The sequence below is a fragment of the Lepisosteus oculatus genome, chromosome 22, assembly GCF_040954835.1.
Source record: "Lepisosteus oculatus isolate fLepOcu1 chromosome 22, fLepOcu1.hap2, whole genome shotgun sequence".
NCBI classification, from domain to species: domain Eukaryota; kingdom Metazoa; phylum Chordata; class Actinopteri; order Semionotiformes; family Lepisosteidae; genus Lepisosteus; species Lepisosteus oculatus.
In genome coordinates, this window is record NC_090717.1 from 11708796 (window position 1) to 11730153 (window position 21358).

Here is a 21358-nt window from a genome sequence, read left to right on the forward strand (position 1 = left end):
CTTCTTAACCCAGAGTTTTGCTTCCTCTCCCATGAGGTGTATGTTGAGAGGCACTGCCTGGCTGTTTCCTTTGACACCGGCAGTCCCTGTGGAAGGATGAAGAGAATCAGTCTCTCCACAGAGCTCACACAAGGATGCCTTTCAGGATCTGGCTGGAGCAGTGGCAGTTGTGAACAGTTCTTTTATGCCTGGCTTGTGGTGCATTGAGCCACTGTGAAAGAACACATAGGTTATGTTTCCTGAGGCCTTTTGAAAATACACCTTCTCAAGCACTGTGAATAAGACTGAAATATATTAAACACAAAAAAACCTTCCTGCTCATACTGTATATGAGCAACAAATCCAATACTTTAATTTGTTCCCTTCTTACATAAGTCTTGTACAGGTTGAACAAAGGTGGAAACGTGCATAAGAAGACACTTCTAGTTAACAACAATAATTATAGTTCATTAAGACCATAAGGGTTGTATTAATGAAGATAACATTCTTTGTACAGAAATACCACATGTGCACCTTTCCAGAGTAAACAGTAGATTACTCTTCTACTAATCAGTAGATTACTAAAATAGTGTTTTATTAAGAGTATAATAAGAGGTTCACGCAAGTGGACACCACTGAGACCATTTTTTTTCTGGTTGCTAATAGTGATTGAAGAATTACATAAATCATTTTTTTTAAAGCAGGGCTGTCTGCAGGTATTCCCTTATAGCTCTTTTTGGACCAACTGAACTAATAAATGAATTAATGGGAGAGGTTTAACAGTTCTTTCAAGATCTTAAGGTGCTACTAATTCAGAGATACACTGAATTGTAATGGGCAGGGATTGGCCACACCTATTTCAAAGAACTCTGTACTGACAATTTAGGATCTTGGCTAGCTTATTCTTTTTGGTTGTTGTTCTTAAAGACATGCCTTGAATTCATTCTGTCAATCCTTTTTAGATGTATGAATACCGTCATGAAAGTACCAAATCCATGATTTGACGTCTCTCCTGTCATTCTTTTCAGAAAATGGAAGTATATGAGATGACCAAAAAGTACTATTATTACCTTGTACCATATTAACCAAAGGTAGTTTCCAAACAGAAGATCAGGCGTGGTTCTTTCTTCCGGAGTGATGTGTGCTAATCTGGTTGATCCTGCTGTAGGACAGACTTCACACAATCTTCCAACATAAAACAGCTCCCTGCAGTAACACGCATCTTCTCGGATTTAGTGCAACCAAGACTGACACAGGAATTAATGACTGTCATGTAGCAGTGTGGTTACTGTTTAGTAAGGAACCGACACTAATAATTTAAATTGGACTTTAAGGTTACAAATGGGCAACTCTTGTTATACAGTACTTTATTGTTTGTTATATAATGTCAAAATGGACTGCAAGAATGTGTTTATAATTGGCAATAAAATGGAGGTATACTCCAATTAAAAAGAAAATGTCAATTTTCTAATTACGCATATGGAGCAAGATATTTCCGTGTGTCTCAGGTGGAATATTTTTCTAGAGTACTGTGGGATGAATGCATATCTCAGCTATTTGCTGTAGAAGCTGGGAAGAAAATGCATTTTGTATGTCTTGACAATGAGAGCTTGAGAATGTAAGAGAGGTTAAAAAGGAGGTGAAAGTCCCATATTTCTTCTCTAAATTAGTCAATTAACCTGCCAGCATGTCTTTGGACTGTGGGAGAAAAATGGAGCACCTGGAGGAAACACACATTCACGCAGGGAGAACATACAAAATCCACACAGATAGCACCCCAGGTAAAGAGCCCAGGGCCACAGCGCTGGACCACTGTACCACCGTGCTGCCCTGACAGTGTACCTGCCCCTCTCTACTTAAAGAATTGCATCATGGCGTAAAAAAAGAGCAGTTCCACTCTTGTTGTGTCATAATATGTGAAAAGGAGCAGTAAACAGTCTGTAGTGGTGTGGTCACTTGTTCCTGGTTTTACAGGCTCTCTCAGACTTCCCTGTAGTTTCTGTAGGAGGATCAGTGGCTGCAGATCTGAGGCCTGACCCCGCTACCTTCTGATGTGGAGTGCTGGCGCACTGGTATTTCTGTGTGGCTGTGCAACCGCCCAGCTCAGTCTCAGTCCAGCAGGGAACTTTTCCCGGCCGCCTGGTGCCCTAGTGGGTTACCACAATGGCTGGGCTTGGGTTTGGGCACTGAGGGGGTATCCCCGAGAGAGAAACTTGTGTACTTTCTATGAAAGGGGTGGGTCAGGTGTGTGACGTTTGCATCTATTAAGGGATTAAGGGAACCCAATGTGTACAGTATATGCTGCTTCATCTCTTTAGGGAACATTACAGTAGGTCACATTTTCTTTCTGTGGCATTGATGGCAGTGAGTACAGACCATGATGATCCCATTCATTCTTCTGTCATTTTGACTACTGTTCAAAACCAGTTACACTTACCATAGCCTGCCCAGATGTCTTTTAACTCATCTGTGTGTGAGTAATGCTTTCCCTTTGGTACATGAAAAGAGAAGGATTATTTCACATTAAGTTAGAACCTTTGCAATGCAAAGCCAGGCTTCCTCGTGATACAACAGGAGCCTTTTAAATCCTGTTTTACACATTATACTTTTTATTGAAGTAATTTAAATATGAAAGGTCCCCATTGCCGAGTGACAGATTGCAGTGGTTCTACGGTTTTTACAATGCAACCCAATATGAACTAGCAAACATGGGTATTTCTCATCAGTGCTATCTGGAAATGCTACTACCCTGCTACTGCGCCACTACTTAAACAGTCATGATCAAACATAATTACATTCACCCCAATAGGGAGGGTTTAATGTAATTTTAAAGAGATACTCTAGTTCCTATTCATAAGTGATCATCTGAAATGATCTACAGTCAGTCTGTTTCAAGATTACAGTCAATGTACATTATGCAGTGTGCCTTTTCAAGGCAAACATCATTTCAAAATTAATGATGGAGAAGGAAATAGAAATACACATGTGCTGTATATGTAGTTTTTTTCCCTCAAGATAATGCAATATGGATGAAAGCTCTGCAAAATAGCTCTTAATAATAGAGATATACCAGAGTTATGACAGAAGTGTTCACTAATATTACTGAGTTTTATCACTCAGTGATCCAAGAGTAGAATAAAAGGAAAAAAAAACACAAAATTACTGTAAATAAATTTTCATCAGGTAGGTGACGGTGTCAGCTGTTTGGACATAATGAAATTGTGAGGGAGACCTTCCCATCAGCGAGGGGAGGGGGCAGAGGGTTGCTAGGCAGTGTGAAAGAGGGCTGGTGAATTGTGTGAACCTCCTACTGCTCAAATTGATTGTTTGTGAGAGACTGTCTGTGATTGGGGATATTAATGTGCCTGCAAGGGTCTCTTTCAAGAGCCTTCAGTAAACTAAGTACCACGTATTATTATATTTGTAAGGCCAAAATTTATTGGAAGCAAACATTATTGTACAACTGTTATTTTATTCTGTTATGGATTTTATTATTATAGTAATCATTAGTATTGCTACTTTAATCACTGAAGCCACTGCTGCATTTTGCTTGCTAATGCATATTGCTTCATGAGCTGCTGTATTTGTCCTTTCTGAGAATTCAGGATTTCTTGAATTCTTTTTTAAGGTCTGTAAAAAACTACATGCAGCACATGAATGTGTCATGACACACAATGAAAGGAAAATACACCCTCCTTCGAGTGCTTAGTACTACAAAGTATTTTATAAAATGAGTGTTATTTTTAAAGGTTAGATGGTAGCACATGGAATAGATACTGTCAAGATTGGTGAGTGGAGTAATTTAAATGTTGCCATTCTCAGAATTTCATTGTGTGAGCTTGGAGGCCATCTTTAATTGACTCTAGTGTTATTTTATCTTGGTCAAGAGTCTGCTGTGGCATTTCAACTCAGTGAAGGCCTTGGAAGGGTGCTCTGTTCCGGTAAAAAGTCTGTGGTGATACTTCATCCCAGAAAGCAGCCTGTAACAATAATTAAACGTACTAAAGGCTCTGTAGCATTAATGCAGCTCAGTAAAAGGTGTGTAGTGATACATCAGCTTGGATTTGACCTGTAGTGGTTTTGATCTGTAGTGATATTCCCACTCATTGGGAGTCTGCAGTGGGATCTTGACCCGCTGAAGGCTCTGGAGGCACATGGTTTGGAGTGACATTTCAGCCAAGGGGAGGGTTAAAGAGGCTTCTGGGAAATTTGCCTTGTGAAGTTTGGCCCTTTAGCAGGCTTTAAAGCTCTCGGCAGGGTGCTAACGAGGTTTGTTATGTGCTGAGTGATAGGCCGAGGGCTGGTGGCATGGTGTTGATTGTTGGAGGAAGTGGCGTGCTGTCAGCGTTGTGCAGCTGTAAAGGGCAGGCGACAGGTGCCAGCTGCTGTTCGTAACCAGAGCCAGTGAAAAGTTAAAAGGAACAGTTGGGTTTTTGCTCTTCTGTGCCATTCCTGTACTGCCTGACGGTGTAATCCGGTATGCTGCCCCAGCCGCCAGAGACCAGCAGAAAGAGCTCCTCAAAGACTAGATTCAAAGACTTTCCTTTTAGATCACTTTGCTAAAAGGAAGTCTCCTTTAGACTCCTGTGTGGAATTTTGCAAGCTGAAGGAACTAAAAGCTTTTCACACAGTGGTCACACGCACTGACACATAGGGAAATTCTGTTGGAGGTGTGGGCTATACTTCAGTATTCACATTTTCTCTCTGTGACCTTTAGAAGATTGTTTTTCACAAATACCAGAGTAGTTCAGTAGTTTCATACATACTAATGATGTATCTGCAATGCAAAAAGAGTTCACTTATCTACTGTAGTATAAAAAATATTAAAGTACATTGTTCAACTGAAAAGAAGGCCTTGAGAAGTGCAAAATCTTGTTGGTTTTTACTCATAACAATTATGTTTGTGTGTCAGCAAAAGAATAGTGACTTTTTGTGGAGTCATGACAGCAATTTTGTCTTCCCGGCACCTAATAAACAACGTCACGTCTGACCATCTGTGATTGGTTGATCAGTCTTGCAAGCTTTAGAAAAAATATATGCTGGTAGAAATGTTCTCGACAGTAACCGCAGTTTCTGTCTGCATGACCATGCTGTAATTTTACTTGTCTCTTCATAGCATTTGGCCTCTGTGTAATAATGCTGAATCATGTAATCTGTGGGAAACTAGACAACAGTAAAATCACATATAATTTGGGTTTTAGTGTTTTGACAGCTTGGAAACATTGATCACAAGCAAGGTCAAATCACAAATCAAAAGTGTTGTCATGTACTGAGTTGGTTTTGCTCACACTCCCACACTTACACACAAAATGCACACTGAATTCAAGGATAAGGGAAGCATCAGAGTCAATACTGTTTGTTTCAGTTAATGTTCTTTCGTAGAATAGAACTGATTGTCAAGATACAGAAAATTAAAAATTCTGAGCTTTATACTTGCATTGCATTGCCTTTTTTTCTTTTTTGTTTTAAATTATAGAATGTTAGCATGCCCAAAGGGACTGGGCAACCAGTTGACCTTGAAGGTTTTTTTTCTCCTTACTAAGGGATTTTTAGTTCCTCTCCTCCATTGTCCTCTGGTCTTCTGTTCTGTATTGACAAAATGTATCGTCAATTGCATTGTCAAGTACCTTGGGGAAACCTTGTTGTGAAAGGCGCTATACAAAAATAAATTGAATTGAATTGAATTTGCCTGAGGTCTGTGTCCTTTTTAAATAACATTTATTTGCATCTCTGATCTGGGTAGGCTATAGTTAGCACTTTAAAGAGCAGTAAAAGGTGTGAGTGATTATTACCTTTTCCTCAGCTACTCACTTAACACTAGAGATATTTTCATATTCATACCGAGTATCAGCTTGAAGTGGTTTCTGTAGTGCATTGGAAATTAACAGTGCAATATCAGTTGAAATGCCTCTTACTGATAAAAGCTTTCTTGCAACATTGAGCCATGCTGTTAAGACATGATTTTTTCACAGCTTGGAGGTAGTGTGCTTTTCCAAGTTTACCACACAGGTGAAAAAATAATTGGCTCACAACCACACCACACTTCAGGTAACTTGTTGTTTAATATAAGAAAATAAGATGTCTCTTTTAGCTTATTAATTATTGAGCATGAGAGAACATAACATAGAGAACAGGACAATTATCATAGACAATTTGCCTCACCTTTCCTGTTTGTTAGTTAGTAGGTAATTTATCCAAGGAGCTCAGTGAACTGTTGCACATAGTACTTCCACAACCCTTTAAGTAGAGGAGTGCCTCCCGTTCTCAGTCAGATGTCTTGTAAGTGCACCTCCACATAGTTTCCTCTTGTGACCTTTAGTTCGTGTTACACTGTTGATCCTAAATACATGTAAATTACCTTTGTGGATTTTAAACGAGTGACTTCAGTGCTGCCACCAGTGAAGCTAGTGCTAAGGCTTGAGCACAGGTGGGAACAAGTGTTCTTGGCTGACCTGTAGGAACACAACACAGGTACAAGCTCATTTGGAGGTTGGGGAGCCAAAGATCTTTGCAAATATCAAAGGAACATTGAAACAATAAATTAGATTATGGGAAACATATATTGAAAAAACTAATGTGGCACAGTTGGAAATGGGTTTACCAGAAGAGTTCAGGCATGATTGAGCAAGGCGTTCATACAGCACTGTGCCCATATTAGTTGTGATTTTACTTATGCAGCCCTACCAGAATTACTGTTTTCATTTTAAAGAGCTAGCAAACTGAAAACATGAGCAGGTGTAAGGAAATGCTATAAGAATTCCTATCTTCTCTCACAAACTTCTCATTTTTTTCATAGCTTTCTAAAGAGTGCTGTTTATTCAGTATGGATTCCTATACTGTTCTTCAGTTTGAAGTCATCTTCACCATGGACACTGTCATTGTAACCCTGTCCACCTTCCTAAGAGTCAGTGATCAGTTTGTGCAGCACTAATAATAAAAATGAGAATAACACTAACAGTCATCACTTTTTAGCATATACCTCTGCTCAAACTTTGCATTTTTATTGTCAAATGGTGAATTTGTTCATGCTGAGGTTTATTTGCTTGTTTTTGTCAGAGATTAGTCTATTATAGTGCTTACTGATTTAATGTGACAGTGATGCTGACCCCAGCTACAGTTAGACGGTGTGATCATTATGCTGTTTTACTGCCGCGTCCACTTGAGTTACATATTGATCACATTTGATCAGTCAAAGTGAACTGCAGGCACGCAGTATACAGTATGTGCATGGTGTGCGTATGTGTGTGTGCCCTCCTCCACAAATAAATCCTTTTTCCTATTGCATAGTGATGAAGTTCATTAAATCACCCATTTGCTGTCTTTGTCTTAACGATTCCATGATCCTACGCTAACACTGCAGTCCAGGATTGACAGAGCCAACTATTAGAGGTCATAATGACAGTCTATTTGGCAACACCCAGAGCTGAAGCTGAACTCTGCATTGTGCCAGTAGTTGTTTCAATACATTGTAGCCCTATATGAATTTCTTTCACCCAGATAGTTTTAAACAAGGGATTTTCCCGACCTCAGTTTGGCTCGTTTTCGGGCAGTCCATTAATCAGTGATAGTACTCGTTTGTTTTCTTTCTTTAAAAATTCTACTTCAAATCCCATCTCAGTAGCTGGCTTTTTAAATAAAAAGTGAAGTAGTAGTATTAATTTATTCATTTTTTTTAAAAAAGTCAAATTTCCATTTATTTTTTGTTGTATCCACTTGATTTGGAATGGCCAGTTGGTTTTTTTTACAGCACCCTTTCCCCTTCATGGGGAGAATGAGGAAGTGCAGTCTGACTCCAGCCTAACCGCCTTCGATTCGCAAGCCTTTTTACACACCCCAGGCAGCAGAGCAGCGTACCGGAGGTTGTGTGGCTGAAATCCGTGAGAGCCCCAGCCGACTCCTCTGAGCCTGCCCTCAGTGGGGTAACACTAACTGCGCGGCTGCATTGTGAATCCTGTTTCAGTCAGCTTGCACAGTGTTAGGCTCGACCCTACTGTACAACCATAGAGATGGACCTTATCTTACCAAGCACTTACAATTTAGATGGATAGATAAGACTTTATTGATCCTGAAGGCAAATTGATAAATCAATTCCATCAATTTCCATCCATCAGTTTAATCCACCATTAATGGAGGTCTGTTCTTAATGATTTTAGCAAAGCAGCTAGACGGTCGTCTGCCTTTACTTTCTGAAGTACAGTATAGTGAGGCGTGGCTTGTTTACAAGGCAGAAATTGTGCTCATTCAGTCACACTGCTGTAGGAAGTGGCAAACTGCAATTAACACTTAATGTATTTTGTTGTTTGGTTGTACTGAGAGGAAATGTGCAAAAACTGTTTGGCTATTGTCTGTCAAGCAGGGCTGCTGTATTTTACATCTGCAAAGCCATTTTGCAGGTAAGGGTATAAACAGAAAGCTTTCTGGGGGAATGCTAGATTAGTTGTCCCTAGTGCAGTGGCTAAACTAACATGACATTGCTGATAGAGATTCAGTCAGCACAATGATATTAATCAGTGTTACCTGCCATCTAGACTAGAATTTTGTACAGTAAGATGAATGCCTGTAAAAGTGGCATCCAATTGCTATACATTTTCTGTTGCACACAATTGCCTGTTTTATTGAAATTTGCAACATTTGTCTTTTCTTGGTATTTAGAGTGAAAGGGGAATCATTATGATAGATCCGTTTTAAAGCTTATATTTTACCATTTTTACTACAACTTCCAGGAACCCTAACCAGTTAATCTCTGACTGATATAACTGGGTTTTTGTATTGTGCTTTCTAGGTGGGCGGAATGCAAGCATGGTGGTTATCACTGCTGTCTCACCTCTCTGGGGTCCTGTGATTGTGTGGAAATTACAGACTGGGGAACCTTCTGTGTGAAGGTCTCATGCTCTACCCATGTTCATGTGGCTTTTCTCCAAGTTTCCTTTGCACTTCCCAAAGACACGCAGGCAGGTAGATTGGCTATACCAAATTGCTCATTCCATCAGGAGCAGAACTGCAGTCTCTTCCCTGTTAATCTGCAAAGAGGTAGGATAAGGTTCAGGTGAAAAAAAAGGATATGCTCTTTGCACACTGGCCTTGAAGGGCTAACTATAAAACCTGCAGAACTTTGTTTCTCTGACAGTGATGTGAAACAGAAGGATTAAAGATGTGATGGGAGACTCATTATGATGCAGACTAAAGGGCCTTTTCATAGTGGCCCAAACTAAAGGATGTCCATTTGGGGGGACCCACACAAGCACACAAGGCAACAGAGTCGCACGTTGTCGTGAATCGAATTAAAGACCCAAAATTGTGAGGCAGAAATGCTAACTACCATACCATTACACCAACCAGAACTGAATTAATGACATTTTAATCTGAATCTTAAAGTGTCTGGAAGCACCTGGTTGAATGATTCACCAAACATTGAGAGCAAGACAAACAGCCACATTGTCTAAGTGGTCAATCATCCAGGCATCCTGGTAAAATACCTCACAGCCAAACTGCTGCTGGGGGAGGGGCTGCAGCCTGCAATGTGATGCCAGTATACAGCTGATGTGGAATTGTGTTTATCTTAATCTAAGGCACAGATGGAGCCGTGGCATTAATGATTTACTATTCCTTTGGGCCCAGTTATTAATTGTACATTAGTGGTTTCTCATGCTTGTACATGATACACAGTGCAATACTCCAGTTCTGTGTCGGTAGCCATTAACCAAACTGAAACACTGTTACTTGTAATACACCAGACAGCACAACATAATGACAATCACTCAATATTTATTAATTTCCAGCAGAAAAATATTTTAAGGATGAGCTTCCCCATAATATGCAGCAGATACACAACAGTTCATGTACTGTTTATTGATGGCTTTTCTGCATCGGCGGAATAGCTTCAGTGAAGCGTTCCATAATCATGAAAGATGCGGATGTCTCTTTTTTTCGTGAAGGGTATGTATATTGATTCCTTCATATGTCACCGAAGCAATGAAGGATTTTGACATAAATCCATCTGATGCTCGTACTTGCATCCTAGTAAACCCACTTGGAAAAACTTTCCACTCTTGATTAATGATGAAAAGAATTTGCCTTTAAAAGCTAATTATCATAAGTATAGCTATATTTTTATCATTTACTTATTTTATGATCAGGATGTTTTTAATGGCAGCTTGGGCTCAGAGCAGCTGTGTGATGTCCTTGGGTCACTTACTATTAAGCAACGTCAGACACTAGTAAGCAAGCTGATGAGTGGAATGGCTTCTGCTCATTTGAAGTCTTGCTTATGTAATTTCTAGACAATGTCACTATTTGCAGATGTCTTTCTGCAAATCTTTCAGTTATTTTATAATATCACACTAATGAGAATTCTAAATTTGCACATCCTTAAAATGAACATAAGGTAATTTACTGTAAATGTAGCACTCTTTTGTCCTGAAGCGGTTTGTGGCAACATGCAGGATTCAGCACAAGCCAGTGAGATTATTCTAGAAAATGTTAGAGCAGTTGGCAAAACTTAATATTGAGGTATTTAAGAGAGATCCTTTTTGTTTTGAATTCAGTTTCTTTGTAGTTGGATTTATACTTGCCAATTATAAGATTTTGGAATTATATCTCTTGGTCTTTTTATTTTTCTGTATCAAAACATCAATAATTCAGCCTGTAAAGCACTAAGAAATTTGCTTCCATTGCATTCCCTTGTGGGCACCATATATGTTCAAATACAGAGTGCTCTACATACAGGCATATTTGTTAATGCTGTTTTGTAATTATTTGATTTATTAGATTGGATACATGATTAATAAAAATGCAAATATATGTTTTATGCAGATATTAAACAAGAGCTGTGAAAATATTTGCACGACAATATTTGTGCAAGAGCTGGTAGTCCTTCAGAAGAGTGGTATTCACCCCCTCTGATCTGACCATCACAAATGCAAATGTTTTTTTACTGTGAGGATGAGATCAGATTGTCGGTGTCATGCACTGTTAATTTATGTTAGGAGAGAGGGAATCCTAGATGAAGATGATTTTAAAATCACCTACTTAGGATAAGGATGGAGATATTGCTTTCATGTTGATATTGTTATAACTAGTCCAAATACAGTTAGTAAACACATACAGTATCTGACATTCCCTAATGTTCGGGGATGTAGTTTCTATATACCAGGAATATTTACCACCTGCTTTGTAATGATATGCAGTGCATATCTCTTCTTTTTAAGCAGTTCCTGAGTAGTGGCCAAAGATGTCAAACTAAACGAAAGCATTCCTTCTTTCTCCTCCTGCTGCTCATCAGAGTGTTAAAAAAATCCACTTTTTTGAAGCAGTCATACAGTAAATCTAATCAAGAAGTGAAGTGGTTTTAAATGTCTTCTGTTCCCTGGGGCTTAACAACTTTGCTTCACTCTGTTCCAGTTAGGGCTCTGAACCCTGCACGCTTGAGATGTAATTAATATTGAACTGGTACGGTGGCCTGTGCAGCTCAATAATAACGCAGTTAGACCAAAGGTTAATGAAAGAAATTTAATCTCCATCCCAATTCATTTAAATAAAAAAGATGTCTCCATAATCAAGGATGGCCTAATGGAAAGGAAATTAATTATTGGTGTTCATAAATTTTCTGTGTCACATCTGATTTTCTCTCATTTCTGCCCTGTTTAGAAGTGGCTTTAGAGAAGTTGCTTAGGAGATCTAATGAAAACCTATTTTAGATGCTAATTGAAGATTAGTCGCATTTCATTTGCAGTCTGCTCTGGACTTATGGAGGAAATGTACCTTGAATATTGGCTAAATTAATGTTAGTTTTCTTATATTTTTTGCATTGGCCAAGGTTCGTCAATCTTTTGCGTTTGAATGTAGGAGAGGTTTTTCCTGAACTGGAAAAAAAGTATATATGTGCAAAACTAATTATTTGTCTAAGTACAACTGCAGTACATGCAGGATTTTAATTTCGAGCAGAAGCTTCATGTCCATATTCCCCATAAAACTCAGTTTTATTAATTATTTCACCCAGCAAAATTAGAAAGGTCTCAAGCAAGAGAAGACCATTCAGAGCATGGTTGTTTGGTTATTAGCAGCTAAATAATCTGAGGATCTCACCCAGCTTTTTAAAAAAAATAAGATGAGTAGCTTGTTTCTCACTATAACAACTCTGATTCTTAAGTTATAGACCTTTGAATAATACAAAAATGTTGTACAGTATGTGGACGTTTTAAGCACTAAATGATCACTGACTGAGACGGGATAGTCCTGTATTGAAGTAAAACGATATCATGGTTGTCATGTTGTCTCCCATGAATCCTGCAGTAAATACATTTAGATTTCTAAGCTTTTTAAAAAGAGGAAATGTAAATATAAATTTGAGCAAGGTGTGTTTAGCAACAGGCAAAGCAGGGTGTACTGGAGTTTCATAACCTCATATTGAACTACTGTATGTTGTAAAACCGAAAATAAGAACAGTTTCCTGTGAATGACACTGTTATCATGTATAAGGAACACACTTACCAGAACCTGTGTGTACTCCCGGTTTGAAATCAGGTATAAGTTGGCAGAACATAGACAGTTTGTAGTTTTGCTTTCAGTTTAAAAATGAACAAAGCAAGATTATTAACATTCCGTTAATACGAGAGCAAGAATGGTTCTGTGAAATGATTGACTTACAGTATACTCAAACCCAGAACATTCAGCTGTTTCATTGTTATATCGACTCTGTTTGCTTCCCTCCATAAAGTCGGAACAGTTGTGCATCTCCGGTTAGAAACACAACCTTCATCTACAAATTTTTTTTTTGGGGGTGGAACCTTTTGGTGTATTGCTACAGTAAAATACATGGGTATAATTACTTACTGTAAAATGGTTGCTTGCCGCTGTCAGCATTATACTGCAGTCGAAATCACAGACAATCACAGTCCACCCAACCTGACTGGGAATCTGAATCCTGGTAGATAGTGCCTCTCATCCTCCTGCACCAGCAGGGAGTCTGACAGTTCTCCTCTTTTGTTCACAGGCATACTTCCGACAGGGCGTTGCCCTCCAGTATCTTGGGCGGCATGCAGACGCTCTGGCAGCGTTCGCCTCAGGCCTGGCTCAGGATCCCAAGAGTCTGCAGCTGCTGGTTGGCATGGTGGAGGCCGCCATGAAGTCTCCTTTACGAGGTATGAAGAGCTGCCCTGGCTCTAGAAGAAAGATATCTGCTTTTCTGGGTCACACTTTGAGCTTCAGCTGTCCTACAAGATTATTCTAATCTTAAATAACTCAGGTTTCCTCTCTTCCCCCTCCCTCGGCCGAACCCAACTCCCGGTTCGTAATTCCCTCTCTACTGTAAATCGACCAGTATTGCAAACAGGATGGATGATCTGTTATTATCCTCATATCTGTTGCCAAATGAGTCTAATTAGTTGGTACTCCCTATGTTAATGAACCTAGTAAAATGGGCTGTGTCTCAGGAGCTGTTTGCGAGTTGAGGTCATTCTACTAATTACAAGCCAAATCTGTCCTTGACAATTTTCTCTCCTCAACTAGCAGCTCGTCGGAGCCAAAGTAGTACTCCCTTGTTGTTCCACGGCAAGATACAGAGCTCGCTGCATCCCTTGTTTCAACAAGGAGACTCCCAGTGAATGGCCCAGCTTGCAATTCACACAGTGTGCTGCTTTATTTGCGACACAATCTGTTCAGATCAATAATTCCACTTGATCGTTATTGCAACACAAAGACATAACAACAGATTTCAACTGACACCACCTTGAGGGCTGTACAACTGTAACGATAAAATGTATTCAGGTTCTGCATATAATAAAAGCAGCAGCTTTACCAAAATGTGTGGAAACTATGCAGAGTACTATGCCAAAATGAAAGACCTGCAATTGACTTACAAAGACTTTTAAGTGAAGAATCAGTACTCAGTAGTAAAACACTGGTTCATCTGACCCCTTTTAAATAAGGATGGGTAGTCTTTTACTCTGGACTTTATCATAAGCCACGAGAAGACCGAAATTTACTGTGTCATTATTTGTATCCTTTGCTACTCTCGCTTGTTCAATGAACTCTAAAAAGCAAACTAAGCAATAACATTCTATTTTAAATTCATGTTGAATACCCAGAGAATCTTCTTGCTGTACCAGTGATCCTTGTTTGTTTCCGTAACCTTGCCTTCCATAATCCGTACCCCTGTCTTGAGTGAGTGTTGAAAGAGATGTGTTAATGGTCTATTAATAACATCCTTTATTGCCACTAATCCATTTGGCAGAATACCATCAGGCTCTGTAGATTTTATCTTAAATGTTTCAAGTACCTGTAACACATCTGTCCTTTCTATTCTAAAGCGATTTAAAATAGGACTTTCTTTCCTCAGCCTCAGGCATATTGTCAACCTTTCCCTTAGCAAAGACCTGGGAATATTAATAGTGTAATACATGTGATGATAAATGGCACAAGCATTATAATCTCTGCAACTCTAAATTACATCCTTTTTGCTGTTGTAGCAGTAAAAAAAGAGTATGTACAGGTACATACAGTAAGTATAGTAAATATACAGTAGTACATACATAGCCTACATTGCAATATTCTAAAGAGTCTCCCCAAAAATATATTTTTGACCTGTGCTTGCTATTCAAACAGGTTTTTTTCCGATTTAAAACCTGTTCTTACAGTATACAGGTAACAAAACAGCTGATGGAGGGTTGAAGGAAGATCCACATTTGCATCATACCACAGAAGGTTTTCCATGCATACTTCTTTTTCTCCAGTGCTTTCTCCCAAACATTGTTGCAATTTGTTTTATGGGAAAAGTGCAATGCTTATTCCATTTTTGTTGGTCCCAACATAAACAACAACCACCGGGATGATTGTGCTTTAGTAAACTGCTGTTTACTGGAGTATTCCGGATTGCATTCACTAGTACCATGATGAGCTGGATTCTATGACAGTGCACTGTCTTCATGACTGAGTTGTCTAACTATTGATAGTTCCAGGGTATCAGGGTATAGAGTCTATTACTTGTGATTTTTGTTTTAGGGATTAGTAGAATATTCTATCATTTGCATAATACAGGAAGGTGCAGTGCAAAACTAGTTGTCACTGTAGTCTTATTCAAAGCTTATTTTTTGAAAACCCCACTATATACTATGCTGTTCGGCTAGTAAACTAACCTGCTTTATTTTAGATTAATCTAGTGTTTTCCTTTTCACTTCAAAGACTAAAAAGAAAAAGGGTTAACTGAGCAATGGAGTAAAAGACTGTGATATTTAATTAGATGACTTTCACCTTTTTCTCTAAGTGAAATGGCTTCTGTGTGTCACTTGTGCTTGACAGAACATCACGTAGATGTGCTAGGTTCCTGTCACACTCTCTGTAATGGATCTTTTAGTCAGCACTGAGAATACAGTAGCGTTTCAATTAAAAGGGTTATTTTAGTATTAACGCATATATTATTTATAGCTAGTGTAGGTTTCACATTTGGAAAAATACTGCTGTAATTGGGCAAGATTTTTAGTTTCTGTATTGAATAAGGCATTTATTTCAGAATCTCCACCCTGTTTTATTACTGCTGTGATCACCTTCAGCAAGCTTAAACTGGTTAAAAGGACTGCATCACAAACAGTATCCCCACTCAGTTTTAGTTCAGAAGCTATTGCCTTTTTTTATGGTCATTAGGAGACTTTCAGTAAATTAACCACTAACAGGAATGACCTAATAATGACCATCGTGTTGGCAGTATCTTAGTCCAGCAATGACAGCATTCTGCTATTGTTCACAGAATATCATTGAGTGTTTTTATGAAGGAATGTCAGTTGTTTCAAATAAACTTTTACAGCTTTGGTTTCCTTATGGGGCTTTTTCAAATTGCTGAATTCCTGAAGCAGTTGCATATAATTTTCCCTGTTTAGCATGCTCAATGTTTTTATGCCCTCCATTTGAAACTGTAGTTTGGCAGTTGATTGACCAGTTAAAAGATGAATGCTAAAAAGACGAGGACTCTCTTGAGTCCTCAGAGGCCTGGACACCATTAGGTTATTTTTTTTGGCATGATGATTCCTAAATGTATTATTTATCTAAGTATTTTGTATTCTAGCAACACAGCACAATAAAAAATAGTATTTTTCACAATTGGATATCTTGTCTTCATGTTTGTCACATATTGTGATGTTACAGTTTGGCTGAATAATGTGTTCTTTGCAAAATCATTACTGATGCTTGATTTAAACAGTGTCAGAATAACATAACTTCATTCACCATGATGTGCTACTACAGCTGTTTGCATTAAATGCCCTTTTCATTATTTACATCTTCACAAGTTTTTTAAGTCAAATATTAAAGGGTACTACTACAGTACATACAACTTCAAGATCTTAGCTTACATTTTTTATTGCAAGGGTGTCACTCAGAGTTGCTGAAAGAAACACAGACTATGTGTACTTTAATTATGTCGAGGTCTGGACAAAAGTATTTCTCTAGCTTGTTCAAATAATGTCAAACTGAACGCAACTTTCCGGACATGAAACCTGGACCTGCACAGATTTACATCTTAGAGAAACTAAAAGTTTAAACTAACTGGGGAAAAAAGATGTACAACTCCTCACCACATTACAGAGATGCAGAGATCAATGGCACTTGGTTTGGTTTGCTTTTTTTTTGGTTTGGTTTGCTTTTTCTGGGGGACAAAAGGTATAAAAATGTGTTTCCTCTGGAGTAGCAGCTTATTTAGCCAAAATTTCTTTCAGATTCCCAAATGCTTTTCACTTTAAATGCAAAATAGATAATACAAAAATGTATTTACTACATAAGAAAATAACAAGTGTAAGCGATCAAGAAAAATATTAAATATGTCAAAGAACATTAGCACGTTTTAGAATAAATGTAAACATGATACAGGGTGCATGATCTCCGAATGCTACTCATGGGGTGTGTGTCTTCCAGGTGAATAGAGCTAGCCAGTGTAGCTCTGGCCTAGAGATGGCAGTAAATTCGGAACTGTCAGCAGGAATTATTGCACATGTCCTTGAAAGCCAAATGCCAATTTCCTTCTGGGAGTACAGAAGGAAAACTTTAGGTGATTCCTTGTATAAATGGTGAATAAAAAAGGCACGGTGTGACATTTTATTGGCGTTTTTATCCTGTTAGTTAACCTGTCTAATTTTATCAGTGGTGGCACATGGAATGGGCTTATGATATTTGACATAATATATGACATAAAACATATGTCCCCATAAAGCACACTTCAAACCAATAGAATCTTTTAAACTAGGAGAATCCCATTAATAACCTGTTAATTGCAAAATGAGATTGGCCGTGTGTCATTAGGCTATATAATTTTCAATTCAGTTGCAGTTTTTGCTACCAAACACTGATAATGGGAAAACCATCTTGAAATTATCTGGGTCAGATGTGCATTATATGCTGTACACTATATCATTTATGGATTATTTACATAATAAAGTTGATTTTTAGTCTGTCAAAACAGCATGTGCTCTGCATTTGCCTGCGCTGTTAAATTATTAAAGAGGTTAACTTCAAACAACATGCACATAAGCACAAATGTTTCATGAAATAGTATAGTATTTTAATCTCTGCATCTGATTGCTAAGCATTTATTTGTATTTACTTCAGCTCGTATGATTTAAATATATGGTCCCTAACCATTAATTAATGATTTGAAAATTCTATATTACAGAGCACCAGACATTGATCTTCCCAGAACAAAAGACTCTTAGACTGCAGGTGAAGGAAATTCAACTCTGGGAATGTCTTCTTGCAGTGAACACTGGCTTTCCCATTGTAAACTGATTTCTAGCAGCGGGAAATGTTCAAAGTGACACATTATTAGGAATCCCTTTAAGATGGCTGTAGCCTCATTCCACATGTGCCTCCATTGGATTAATTCATATTAATTATTAATACTGAGATCATCTACATGAGGCCTTCAAGGAAGCTGTCTCTATAGTTTGGATTTCATGTGGGGAGGATCTGAGTTTTCACACCCTCTGTTTCTGGGCTCCCTCGGAGCAGTGATTTGAATTGAGACTCTTTTTTGGGGGGTTCTTTCAGTTAACACAGCTGCGCTCGCTGATAAGGCTGCCTAGTCAGTTGCGTTGGCTTAGCCACCCGGGGTGAAATCACAGGCTGAGCGCAGCTCCTCAGTCGCTTGACAACAGGTATCCCGCATCAAGGAGATGTTTCGACGCCCGAATCCTTTCACACTGACTGAATTCAGCAGACGAGAAGGAAAGAAAATCCGTTTGGAATTGTTTGTATTCCCCTTTGCGATGAACTTGATAAAAGTCCTTAAAGTTCTCTATTCCAGATAAGAGAGGCTGTCATTATGACAAATATGTATAAGATGTCTGGCTAACAGTTCCAGCAGCTATTTATTACCAAATTAGCAGGAGTCATTTCCCTGCCAGGAATTGTATCAGCTTTGTAGATACGCTGGGCTGTGTATTAATCCAGGATTACCTCACCCATAATTTAATTTTCCCCTGTTTGCCTTTCTTTTGTTGCGGCCTTCCGAACTTTCCACACTGTGTAAGCGTTAAAAAAAGGCAAAAAACGGAGGTCAGGAAATGATGGGCCCAGCATCCAGTGTCCCACAATGTCTAACCATCTATTAGATTTTGTGTGAACAGAAGGGCTTTTCTTACGAGGATATTTTTATTTATAAATTCTCTTTTAATTTAATTTTCATCTAATTTAAACTTTTAATCTAAATAATGTAAACGTTGTGTTTTCTGACAGAGTTCTTGGGAGCAGTAGTGCTCTATAATAACCTCCTTAGCCAGTCACATACATGTAGCTTTCTCAAGCCTACAGTGCCATTTAAACTCTTGAGTTGATACAGATCCAGTCTCTTTCTTGGTAAAATTGTTACAGGTGGAAGTTTTGGAAATGAGAAGTTTGCCTCATTCTTCACTTCTTATGTTCTCCTAGCAGAAGCCCTTTTCCAGGTCCTCTTACAATGTATACAAAGTTCTGCGTTATGCAGTATGTCTTACAATATGGAAGATTTATTACTTGCAATATGTAAGTATAAGTACTATTGAATGCTGAATGCAAGACAGCTAAAACACACTAAATACACACTAAAGAAAAAAAATATCCAGGTAAAATATAGAAAAACCTGGGAATCCAGAAAAAAAACCTGAATAATAGCTAGAAAAAGCAGGCAGTCTGAAGGAAAGGGTTATGTTATGGTATTGTTATGAATGCACCTCATGCTATATGTTTTTGTTTTTAAAATAGTGATACTAACCTGTGGCACTGATCCGAGAAGCTGATCAAGGCTGGGCCAGGTGTGAACTGGAACGGGAGGTTGAGATGTTGCTATGAGCAGTGTAGGTGCACCAAAAGCAAGGCCCCAGTTTGCTAACCAGAGGCACAGTGTTGTAATCAGGTGAAACTGAGGTGCTCAGGTCAGAAATGTCATGGCATTGTTTGTAAGAACAGGGTTGTTCAGCTAAAATTCCACTTTGGGGTGGCCTCTTGAAATGTTCCCCTTACTGTACATCTATTGTTGAAAGATGTTCTGACTTCTTGTGGTTTAAAATGACTTTGGCAGCATCAGTTTGCAGACGGTTAAGCGCAAAATGAGTTTTGTAGCCTAGGGATAGAGACACCTTAGATTGACAGAGGACAGCAACCAAGGAGACTTCTTCCATCTCTTCACATCTTATAATGGAAGACTGACGTTGGAGGATTGTAGTCACTTTGCAATTGGAAGAAAATGTTTTGATGGAAAATGTTGCAGGTATGTTTGGATCTGAAGAATATTGAAATAGACAGGAATTCCAGAAAATAGATGGGAATTTGTAAAAGACATACTGAAGACCCCCCTCGATCTGCTGGGAGTGTGCTGCATGTCTATGCTTTCGTTCACACTTGATTTTTTTCTGCATCAGCATCTTTGCAGAATTATTCTAATTACCATAACAGCTGCTGAAACATATTTACTGTGAAGAGGCACCGTCTTAAAATTGCCTAAAGTGATTCATAGCTCTCCAGTGTTCCTGAGGTACATTCAACAGGAGCAATTCATGATAGCAACTTCTGGCCATCATCAGCTTGATTTGACAATGAAAAACCCATAAACCTTCAATTGTTTTAAAATCATTTAGATGGTGTGGCCTTCACATTTAAATGCACTGATATCTCTGCTTGTTAAAAATGCATACCATATATATATTTATTCTTTACTACACCCTGAGTGTAGGGTCAGCAATGTATTTCCTTAGTCTGTACAGTACGTAGGTACAGAATGTCAGCGTAATACTGGTATGGTCGGGCATTCACTACACCTGATGGGAAAAAAAGACAAAGAAATTACAAGGGTTAGCATTTGTGAAATGAAAAAAAAAATGTGTTTGATAGAAGTGAAAGAAAATGGAGGTGAGATTTGTTCTTTGTAAATATTATTCTCCCAGGCTTTCTTGAAGTCCCAGGAGGTGACATGTTATGTGTCAAAGCTTTTCTCACTGAGACAAGACAGCGTGAAGACGGCAAGTAGAGCACAGACTGTTCATTAAACAAGCCCCTGCCAGCTTCTGTTTGAGAGCGAGGCACCCTGCGCTTTCCAGTTTTTTTTTATAGCTTTCCCAGCATTGTACTGGCTGTCTCATTTGGTATCCTTAAGTATGTGTTTATGAGGTTGAGCGCTGTGAAGATCACTTGATTTTTTCCTTGTGATGCGTCCGGAGTTGATTTATGGGGTGTCATGTCAAATGCGCTTTCGAGTTATTCATGGGGATGTGGGGGATAAACACCCACATTTCAGCACAAATGTCTTCAATCTCACTGTGGTTCTGCTAGGGTCCCCTTCTTCCTAACTCTTACTGGAACCGAGGAGTAGCCAGCCAGCATGCTATCTGTGGTCGCTCGGCGCGTTCAAAGGACATGAAAGTCCACACTTTAAATTTAAATGCACAAATGTCCAGTTTGTGTCATCTATAGGACCTCTTTGCTCTACATAAGAACCAGGGCTCAAACAAGCATGCAGTATGTTTTTCACAGGGGAGTGTGTGCTGGGTTCAGCTGCATCAAACTTAATGGGGTGGAATGCGTCACGCTGAAGGGCTGTTCCATTTAGACTTGCTTTACTGGTGGAAGAGGAAGGGATGATACTGTAGAAGCACAGTCATGTCAGGCATGTTGCTGTTGTTACTACTACTTAAAAAATAAGATGCTGACCTAAATCCTCCTTTTAGACCCCAAACCCCACCAACACTAAACAACAGTCACTGCTGTCGTGATGGAAGAGCCCTCAGTGTTGATGGGTCATTTTTAAGGCAGATATGGATCCAACCGTTGCCATCCTCACTGGTGTATGGCAGATACTCTCTTCTGCAGGGAAGATGTATCACTATCGTGATTCACCCAGTCTACTTCTGACAGGTACAACATGAAAGCA

General features: G+C 38.9%; 1 protein-coding gene across 5 annotated transcripts in view; it reads left to right on the top strand.

Annotated features, from left to right (window-relative positions):
* ttc28 (tetratricopeptide repeat domain 28) overlaps positions 1 to 21358 on the top strand; it is a 468402-nt gene that overhangs the window by 285442 nt on the left and 161602 nt on the right. For all 5 annotated transcript variants that reach the window (XM_069182111.1, XM_069182113.1, XM_069182112.1 and 2 more), the window contains one exon: positions 12971 to 13118. In XM_069182111.1, the coding sequence (XP_069038212.1) occupies positions 12971 to 13118 (148 nt within the window). The remainder of the gene's footprint in view (positions 1 to 12970; positions 13119 to 21358) is intronic.